The sequence below is a fragment of the Diachasma alloeum genome, unplaced genomic scaffold (genome assembly GCF_001412515.2).
Source record: "Diachasma alloeum isolate Michigan unplaced genomic scaffold, Dall2.0 Dall_scaffold_00179, whole genome shotgun sequence".
Lineage (NCBI taxonomy): Eukaryota > Metazoa > Arthropoda > Insecta > Hymenoptera > Braconidae > Diachasma > Diachasma alloeum.
This window is the reverse complement of record NW_021680345.1, coordinates 920,476-931,399: the sequence shown is the minus strand read 5'-3', so window position 1 is coordinate 931,399 and position 10,924 is coordinate 920,476. Positions and strand designations below refer to the sequence as shown.

Here is a 10,924-nt window from a genome sequence, read left to right as displayed (position 1 = left end):
CTCTCCATGGATTATTTGCAAGTCATTGCAGGTACGGGGGTGGAGGGTGGCAAGTGGGAGGAGATGGAGGGATGGGGGGTTGGAGCGATGGAGATATGATAAAAATTGAAAAATAAAATGCATGAGGCATTTTAATGTTTTTAATATATTTAGAATTTATAACTCTTACATGGAATGAAATATTCAATAAAAGTTACTTGTCTTTTCCGTAATTCCGGAGCGCAATGTGGTTGTAGGAAATTTTATGGAACTGTCGCGTAATTTTTACCTAAAATCACGGAATTTTCCCAGAGTGTTCTGTAATTTTTACCTGAATCTCCTGTGAAAAATTACGATACCGTCACTTAAATTTTCTGGGTCGATTCCGTAATCGGTGGACGAACTGTGAGTTCTGTAATTTTTACTGAATATTTCTCTTCGTGTATCAATTCAATTTTCGATGTCTGTAGGAAAATACATCCAGTAGTGGAGTCGTACAGAACTCATGTTCTTTACGACTCCATGAATGAGGTAAGTCTAAAGTAGTTTTTCAAATCAGTTCAATTTAGAGACGCTTTTCGAAGAGTATTCAACAATTAAAAGACACATAAATTGATTATAGAAATAGTAGATTATGTCATCAGGCGAAAAAAGTATTATCTGGCAAATGTGGCTCGGATTATAATCACATTCGCCAGATAATGCTTTTATCGCCATATGACATATTGTATTTTATGTCGTTGGGCCCGAAAACCACGATCTCCCCGAGCAAAGCGAGGTTAGAATTGCGATTTATCGGGCCTAATGACATAAATATTAATTTTATATCTTGATGTCTTGGAACCATTAGAGTTGATGAATTCCATTAAGGATGGTTATCTAAAATCGCAAGTACTTTAAAAAATTGATTTTTTTAAACTAAGAGATGCAGATATTCCCTTCACTTTGATACAAATTTCCATCGACCAACCCATGTTCATTATTTAGAAATGAAATCAGTAGCGAAGTGGTCAAACGGTTGAAGTCGATTTTGGCTATTAGCCAGTTTTCAATGAATATCTCGAAATCTAAGGGAGATAGCAAAATTTTTCTCATAACCTTTTTAGTAGCACTCAATTCGCTCTATAAAAAAGGTTATGCTGAGAATTTCGCTATCTCCCTTAAATTCGAAAATATTTCTGGAAAACTCAACTAGACTTAATTGACTTAAACCGTTTGACCACTTCGCTACTGAAATAGACAAAACGCACCAAATGCATGCGCTAACATGCGCTTATATGGGATAGAATCATTCAAATATTTCCTCTTTTTGCCCGGGTACCCTAGATTTTTCTCTGAGCATTGGATTCAGTATGGTTTTAGACTCTTCTAGTAGGTGAATTACCAATTTGAACATAAATTTCATAAAAGCCCGTGTATAAGGAAAAATCACTTTGTTCATTTGCGATTAATTTTTTTTAACGTTACAAAAGTGAGTTTCATATGTTCTGCTGTCAACCGAAAAAATTACAGAATTTTCCTTGACCATGAAAAAAAAACCCATTTACCGATAATTTACCGACACTGGCTAAACATCCTTAAGCTTCATATTCTTCCATAAATATCGCCAAACATGTGACATTCATAAAGAGTCATCCATATCATTTATGTAGTCTGAGAATTCCTTTTTCTAGATATGCCGAAAACAATCTGTAGAATATTTTGTTCTTATCACCTGCTCGCTACCACTTTTCTACAAACAGCTTTTAAATGTTAAAAACTGAAGCATTTTTCATTATATTTGCCTTCGAGCGAGTAACATAAAATAAACTAGACATGAAAACAACATTTACTCTCAGTTAACCCAGTTTTTCCGGAGACAGTGATGCTGGCACGAGTGAACCGTAACACTGCCTGTTGCACCATATTCATTGAGGGGATATTTCGAGGTTGGCCGTGGGGGGAGGAAAATCCCCTCAGCTTTGGTAAAAGTGGAGTGGGCTATGTACTTCCGCAAAAAGGGAGGGGGGTAGAATCAAGAGGGCTAAGAGAACGTCAGAGGTAAGGGGTTATGCTCTGGTTATGAATTAACGATAGTTCACAGAGTGGTTAATGAAGGAGGGGTTGGGTTTCCCCTCGATGAAGTGCATCGTTTGAAGTATTCCACTTGTATTTACCACTTGCAAACCTCCTCACACGCACTACTTCTGGTTCGATTGATAGCTCAAGGTCAACGAGGAGTGATTAAAGTGGGATTAAAGGGTTCACCGAGTTGATAATACATCTCAATCCTTCATTTTATGGAGAATATTTTCACTGCTATGTAATCTCAATATTTTTCATGTCTCGGTACAGATATTGACTTTTTGAGATTGAACTTCCGATGAGGGGAATCATTTTTTTTTCTCTGGCCTGAGGTGACACGTTCGATTGACTACCAACCCGGGACAAATCGATCACTCACACCCCCATCCTCTCACATTTTTCCAACGTTTTTTGTTGGAAAGAAACAGGCAACACCGATCGATCTAGCGGTTAACACTCTTTTTACTTTATTTCCATATTTGTTTAAACAATGCAACCACAATTTTTTCTCCACCTCTTCAACCTGTCCTACTCTCGTACAACCGAGAGATAGGAATTTTCGTGGTGAGTAGCACGAAGTGATGTAGTGTATGAGAGAATTGACGGCGGTGGAATTGGATTTTCAAGTTAGTCTTTTATGATGCTGAAAACTCGGAAGAAAATTTCTTTCATATTTCTCGGGTTTATGGGGAGAAGAAAAAGTATAAGATTCATCAAGAGGGTTTTCACTCTCAGTTTCATGGACTTCCAAAAATATTATACGATATTTTTTTCATCATGTTCTTAAGACGAAAAGAGGGGGGTCATCGGGAACCCTCGCTAATTACTGTTTACCATCCGGAATTGTAAAGACATGAAATATTGGATTTCTCGACGGATATAAAGTACCAAGGATAAATTGTCGGCAGAATAGATGTCAACAATACAATTGTCGCTGGAAAAATTGTCTTCAGTTTTCTTTTCATATGGGAATTTTGTCGCGGAAGTTTTGTCCACGGATCATAAAGCGTGTTACCAATTTGAATGCTACTACATTGCTTCATATTTCGTCGGTCTATGAGATAAGAGAGGATAAATGACTGCGCATGTGCTAGGGGATTCCTACCAAGTCCTGGTGGAGCAGAAGGTGACAAGGGGTCAAGGTCGTAAGAAACTCACGTGGATTCATGAGCCATTTCTGATTTCCATAAGAAGTGTTTTTCCTGCTTATTCTCTTCTGTTCCGGTAATCCACCGCCTTTCTCCATTTTTTTTCGATTGGGGAGAATAAAAATTATCACCTCGGCTATGCAGATTGGATCGATTCACCTAGTCCAGAGAGAAAATTCCGTTTGTTCCAATGTTTTTCGCCTTTACCTTAGAGATAACGGCGAAGGGAAAACTGATAATACTTGGTGGTGGAAACAGATCGAAATACCCAGGGGATCTCGGCAAACATTGTTTTCTCATTGAAAACCCAGTTACATGGGCATGGCACTCTGCAAGTCATGAGAATTTCTATTCAAGGAGAAACAACCTAGTTCCACCGTCTAGGGATTACTCATCCATGGTGACGGGTTGATTGATGATTGTGCTGCTCCAGGATTTCCATGGTGATCATTGTATATTTCTTAAATTGAGGGATGAATTTACTTCACTTTTTTTTAGGCATTTTAAACCCTTTGGTTTACTCCGCCATCGACCCTCTACCCAACCTTTCGGCTGTGGCCGACCTGCTACACTGTACCGCATTTGCTCTCGCGAGAGACGGAGGAAACCACAGAAAACCTCCGTCGCTACAGTCGATTCCTCTATTAAGAACCTCCCGCTCATCCAGAGCCGAGGTGAGACGGACCCTACCAGAATCCGCCCCAGGCGAGCCCCTGAACCTCCTTTTTACCGGAAGTTAAGGGTCGCCCCCCTGTCGGGATCCGAAGCCCAGCCACCCTTTCGAGCCCCTAACCCCTGTTTCCAGAAGTTAAAAAACCAGATCGGACTGGGATTCGAACCCCAGACTTCGATGAAATTTTTTTCGAGAAATACGTCACCAATGCATCTAAGGAGAATTGAAAGAAAAAGAATAGTAAATTAACGTACGAGTTGAGAGAGGGCATGTAATAAATATAAGGGTTACAAGTGTACTCTATTCTTCGAAAGTCGATTCTCGTCGATTCTCGGAGTATGATTCAGTTCTTCCATGCAAAAAAAACCTATACATTCAATTACAAATTCAGATTTTGCCCCATAGAACATTCCTCTTCCCTGCACATAAATCCGCCCATGAAGAACGTATTCTACGAATTGACTCATAAAACAGAATTGAGTCATGAAAGGTGAAATGAAACACGCGCAAACTCATCTGATGCTATTATGAATAAAATTCGAATATCCCTGATAAATCATAAATATTATTATGATCCCCCACTACATTGATGTGAAACCCTTTCAGCGTACTCAACAAGGTTTACCGTACGTGTCCTGAAACCAAGACTCTCCAACGGATTGAGGTCTGCCTCAAAACCCATAACTTAAGCCCATTCGATCCAGAAAATATATAGATAATTCCATCTGTAAAATATAAAAGCCCGAAGTATTTCTCTGACCTTCTGAAAAAATAAAAATCCCCCACTTGGCCCCGCGCCAGATGCCTCTCCCTAGGATTCCCATAACATACAAATTGGATTTTTACGATAAGAAAAGCGGGAAAATTTCCTTTCGATGCGGTTGTCTTGATATATTTCCACCCGTGGCTCAGTCCCATTTGGTTAGAATTTTTTATTGCTTATGAGGTTTGATAAGGAAAATCGGTAGTTGAAAATTAATTAACTGGGTGAGATTGCACGCGTTAGAACGGATAAACACTCCTGGTTGGATGTTTGGCGTTCAGACCGCAATAACGCGTGATCGCAGTCAGACTAGACTCATTTAATCGGATGAATATTGAATAATCCGAGAATTGGTTGGATAGAACACCACGGAACGCCGGAATATTCATTCAAATTGGCGGAATTAAATTGCTCGTATTAAAATAATTTGTGAAATTGGTAAGTTATTTTCAATAATTTATTAACAAATACTAACTCTCTTTCTTCGCATTTCTGCGCACTCATCAATTTATGTTCAGGTGTAAAATTCAACAATTTGCTATTTTACTGGTAGTGATGTCGCGAGACATTTCACGAGACAATACTTTGGAGAGATTGTCTCGGTCTCAGTGAACACGGAAATTTTTGATCTCGTCTCAGTCTGGAAATACGCAGTATCAACTCCTCTTGTGATGACTTCGAGTCAATTTATCTTATCTCGGTTTTCAGTTTTTCGCGTTTTTTATATGATAAAAACCGAAATTTTACATTAAAAAACACGAAAAACTTGAGACCGAGATGAGATAAATTGATTCGGAATCATCACGAGAGGAGTCGATACTATGTATTTCGAGACTGAGACGAGAGCAAAGATTTTCATGTTCATTAAGACCGAGATCGTCTCTCCACACTTTTGTCTCGTAAAGTGTCTCGCGGCAACACTATTTATTGATTATAAAATACTAATAAAAGATGAAATTGTTCAATTAAGAAAGCAAAACTTCCAGTGGAATATCTGCTATTTCATTCAGTATGTGTACTATATAAGATATGATGTTCACTTATTATATATTCAAGAATGAGAAAGAAAAAATTCCATTTAGTAATAAAAAAAGATGAATTGGATCTTAACGACGGAAATAACCAGGAAGGTCAAAGGAACTCTCGAGAACCCCTGGAAATTTACATTGAATAAAGAGGGGAAACGATGTATCCATCCAAACTTGGTCTACTCCGACCCTAACTGATGGCACTGCAATCCCTCACCCCCGATTCTCCCCCAAAGCAACATTTCGATTTTGTCCATCAGTCTACGTCTTCTAAATCCTCTTACTAATACTCTGTGAGCATTCTCAATTTTCTTTGGTCCTCCGGCAAACAGAGGAGTAAATATTTGATTGGGTTTAATTACGTGCGATGGGCAGGCGTTCTTTATCCAATGTTCAGAGCGAATATTCAAGAACTATTTGGTTTGGATAGTTTTACTCAAAACTTCCATTTTAAGAAATTACTGTCATGGTTTCTTCACAAAGTATTTATAGAGTTTGGTAAAGTTTCTGGGTGGTTTCCAAGTTCTGAATGAAGTTTAGATTTTGTTGAAATTGTTTGAATGAAATTGGAGAAAAATTGGAGGAATTTGCATAAAAGTTTCTATACCGAGGAATAAAATAGTTGAAAAAAGTTTTTCAGGAGTTCAGAAAGACATATTTCACTGTAGTGAACTACACGTTCTTTACGCTCTTTAAAATAGTCATATCAACGTTGTGTAAATGATCCGGACCTCAATCGGGTTCTGGAAGCATTGCTCATGAGAGATATTGTACCTTTAGCGAACGTATTGAAATTCAATCCTTCATTTGAAACCGAGAAAACCTTCAGAGGAAGGCAAGAACAGAGGTCAGGTATCGGCTGATACTCTGGTGGCTGCGTTTCGACCCGCAGAAGCTCAATATCCGACGCGTATCAAGCGACAGTTGATATAGCAGCGATTGTTCCCAACATATATATTCGTTCTTGTTCCAAATTTATCACTTCCATATTTATTCAAGCAGAAATTGTTAATGCAGAAATTGTTTTATCTATTCGGAAAATTTAGGAAACTGAATATTTATCAATTCTCACAATATTAGGAATTTTGGGAAATTTTTCAATTTTTAATCTACTGACAGCACTGAAGATGAAATTGAGTGCATTAAAACTTAATTTATCGATTTTATCAGTTATAGTTTCTACCATTCATTGAATTTTGCCAAGTTTTTCCATTATTAATGTCATGGCAGCATCGAAGATGAGATTGAGTCTATTAACCGTTCGGGGACGGGGTCGATATGTCGTACCGACGTATTTCGAAATGAATGACACCTTTTAAAGTTACATATTTACGGAATTATGAAAATTTTTTAAAAATAAACTCTGTAGCTCAAAAATTGGAGGCCCTGGTCTATTTTTAATATTTTAAGCGTCTGCGGGGCAAACGAACCATGAACAATTAATTTTTTTTGCACTAATCATTCGGTTTTAGACACATATAATCGATCTCCCCTTAATTTTTAATCCATCAGAAATGACCAAAGTTGAGAGGTATTAGGCGTCAGTTCTCAAACAAGTCTTGCTTGAGCCAACAAAATTGTCAGTTTAAAATTACCAAAGAAATAACTGTTTGGTTCAAATGTGAAAGTCTCAAACATGAATAATTGTCTCAAACATGAATCTGCTTTCAACAACAACGAAATATTTGACTCAAGAGGACGATCAATCATAGAAGACGGTGCCTTTTCAGGATAAAAATATCTTTTATAGAATGAAGTTTATCAAGAAATATTTTCTCCCTAAGTTACAAGAGTGCTGTTATATCGTTATCATTATTTCATTTAAGAATTTATTTTTTGTCTGATTATTGAATATTCAAAACGACAAACCACTATCCCTCGCTTCCCCCACTTGCAATGAAAATGCTTTTTTGATCATTTTTAACAAACGCTTTTTTTGCCACATATAAGACTTGTTTGAGAACTCTGCGGTTTCTCTCAGTGTACGTGAGGAGTTCAAAAATAATTTATTGATTATTTCAATTACAGCTTCTACCTTCTAACTTTCGGCAGCAAATTACCTGTAAATTGTAGGTTCCGTTAACATAAAGTCTCTTTTCTCAAATAATTTTATGATTATGTCTAGTAGTAGTAAACTTAATAATAACTTTCCATCAGTATAAAATTTTTCCCAAAACTTTTTTTTCAGGATATACAGTGATTGCAGTATTCACCAAAGAATAAAGATGAATTGTCCAAGTTCCTCCAGAAGGCAATTATCACTAATCTGTGCATACCTCGCTTTCATTTCTCTCTGGAATTCTGGATTGAGTCTAGATTTTGGACTTTCACTCAAAGTAAGACTTTTTTTTCACTAACAGATAGAATAGAACTAATCGTTCTAATTACTCTCTTTCCATTCCTAGCAAGATAAATTGTCCTTAAAAGATCTTCCGATTCCATCAATTCTGCAGGGTGAAAAATTGAATGCAACTGCTCATAATGCAACGAAATCATTGAGCACTTCGAACGCAACAGAATCAGCAATTACTCACAATGCAACAGCACCGGGGATCAGTGCATATGCGAGAAACCTCGGGGCCATTTCGAACGCAACAGAATCGGCCAATCCGAAACCAGAAGTCAGATTTGAGAAAAAGCCTGAAACTAATGGTACGTCATCCCCAGGGGAGAAAGATGATACCACCTTTCAGCCCGACACCGTTCTATTTCGTGCTGAGGACGTAGTCACTGAGAAACCTATTTCAATCGACGAAGTTAAGGGGCGAACAGATCTCAAAACGACGGAGACTGAGGTGAAAGTTGAGATCCCGCCATCTGAGCGAATGAATCCCCTCCCTGCTCACAATTTAACGAAAAATCCCGAGTCAAAAGACCCAGTCAGCAGGAAATTAGTCGATCGCGAAGACGTTCAGCTCCCAGTGAACAAAACTGCTGTATAGAAAGTCTAATGCAAATTCAAAATTTGTATCTTCTATCATTAAAGATTTATTTCATAATATAATACCAACAACTCTCATTGAATTTCTGTAATCAATAATTCTCTATCATGCTAAAAACTAATGGTGCCGTACCACCCCCAGGAGCCTGTTCGGTTAGAGGGTGAAGGTGTCGCTAGTCAACGGATCTCTCTTTCTTGGAGAGAGAGATCCGTTGACCAGGCGACACCTTCACCCTCTAACCGAACAAGCCCCAGGAGAAAAAGAAGAGACCACCTTCCATCCTGACACCGTTCTATTCGGTACTGAGGACGTGGTCACTCATGTGGCACACATGTCGCAGACATCCACCCTGAGAAATTCATTACAATAAACAAAATTAAGGATATCCAAGTAGTTCGGGAAATTTTTTCTGGGGGAAATCCTTCTCAGAGTTTAGAGAATCGGCCAAGAGTATTTTTTAGGCGCAATATGAATCTTATTTTTCGAACATTTTTTCGAGAAAACGAGTTTTGAAGAATGAAATTCAAGAGATTGTGTCCATAAGAGCTAAATAGTCCCATCCTCAATCCAATAGTTCATGGTCTTAAACGACGGGCTGCACGCATGAAAAAATGATGGGCCTTCAATTGAAAGCCCGAGTTGTAGACCCGAGTTTGTAGCAGCGATGTCAGACAAGATATGAATGTTTTTTTGGGCTCAAATGAAAGAGCGGGTCGAGAAATGGCGTGCTAGGGCCTCTAAACATGACAAATGTCTCTAAAGATGGTGTCTGTTTTCAACTGAAAAGCAGAGTTGTGACAACATTGTCTAGGAGGACAATGGAGTCTAGGCGTATGTATGGAACATTGGAGTCTGGAGACGTGATTTGTGGGGGACGGTGATTTGTTTTCCAAGGCTCGGGCATGTAATGTACTATTTTCTTTTAATAATATTCCAAAGCATGCTTGGAACACTTCTATACCATATTCAATTTTCATCGAAATCGAAAAAAAAGTAGATTGAAATAGTATGGAACGCCCCAGCAATAGCATAAATCTCACCAGGAAATTATTCTGTCGCAAAGACGATAAGATACCAATGAACAAAACGGCTGTAGAGAAAGTAATGCAAATTTAAAATTGGTATGTTCTATCATTAAAGATTTATTTCATAATATTACACCAACAACTATTATTGAATTTCTATAATTAATAATTCCTTATCATGTTAAAAATGCGAATAAACACTTATTCAATAATATATAATTATGTATATAATTTTATATACTTTTTATATATTAGAAATATCGTATAATTAATATATTTATAGCCTAGTGATGCATTTTGTGGTGAGGACATCAACTCCTTTATTCACACGTATTTAGCATCTCATGAATTTCATTCCTCAATTTCTCTCGATTTACGCAATTACTCGAGAGGTCAATGATTTCAATTAATTTACAAAAATTCGTGGATTTTCATTCTCATTCTTGCTTGTTTTGTTCCGTTGGAATGCTTAATTACATGAATTTTCTTTCAATGATTTTGTTTCGTTATGATAAAATAATTATATTCGAGCACAAGCTGACGATTGAGAGTTCATTCATATTTCATTCTTCATGATAAGCAATTTCCTGTGAATCAATATGATTATGTTACAGGGATGATTAACGAAACGATATAGATATGCTGATGTCTATGTGGATATAGTATGTATATATAGATTCTGAAAAATATGATATGGCGATGGCTCATTAAACTGCGACTGAGATTTCTCTAATTTCATTTACAATCGCTCATTCTAAATTCAATTCAATCTCGGCGGTTGTTATATCCCCTGGCATTGATATCCCAGACATTATTCATTTTATATAAGATAATGTACAAGACGTAAGTACAACAACTATTGTAGCTTAAATGAGAATCTGCTAGTGTCGTGCCTCAGTTTATTATCCTCAATTGATTAATTTTCGTATTATTTCAATTGTATTTCATTACAACTCGGGAGCGTCTATTTCCACGATCAATGGCCACAGGAAAAATTGGCAGTGTTTTCAACGATTGCTAATTCATTTAAATGATTTACAATTGTGACCCTCAATCGTGAAAATCTGAATATTGATTTGTTTTTCTTTCATTAGTTATCTAATTTCATTTCTATTATTTCAGTCAGTATAAAAATGTTTATATAATAGTGATATGTTTTTTGTGGATTATACAATATGGATTATGAATGCTGACGGGGTTCTGGAGAGGGGGTGAAGTTGTGAAGAAAATTTTATTGAGATTTAACTGAAATCTGAGACAACGACGATTGAGGTATTTGTGAGGTACGTCGCTCTTCTAATG

General features: G+C 37.2%; 1 protein-coding gene across 2 annotated transcripts; it reads left to right on the top strand.

Moving 5' to 3' along the window:
• Window positions 1–4,861: 4,861 nt before the first annotated feature.
• LOC107041362 lies at window positions 4,862–8,659 on the top strand. 2 transcript variants are annotated; one of them, XM_015261891.1, is made up of 3 exons: window positions 4,862–5,065; window positions 7,844–7,991; window positions 8,109–8,659. In XM_015261891.1, the coding sequence occupies exons 2-3, from the start codon at window positions 7,881–7,883 to the stop codon at window positions 8,595–8,597; spliced, it is 600 nt and encodes a 199-aa protein (XP_015117377.1). In that variant the 5' UTR covers window positions 4,862–5,065; window positions 7,844–7,880; the 3' UTR covers window positions 8,598–8,659. The 2 variants fall into 2 exon arrangements, with proteins under 2 accessions (XP_015117377.1, XP_015117368.1); XM_015261882.1 differs by having other exon boundaries at window positions 8,061–8,659.
• Window positions 8,660–10,924: the final 2,265 nt, after the last annotated feature.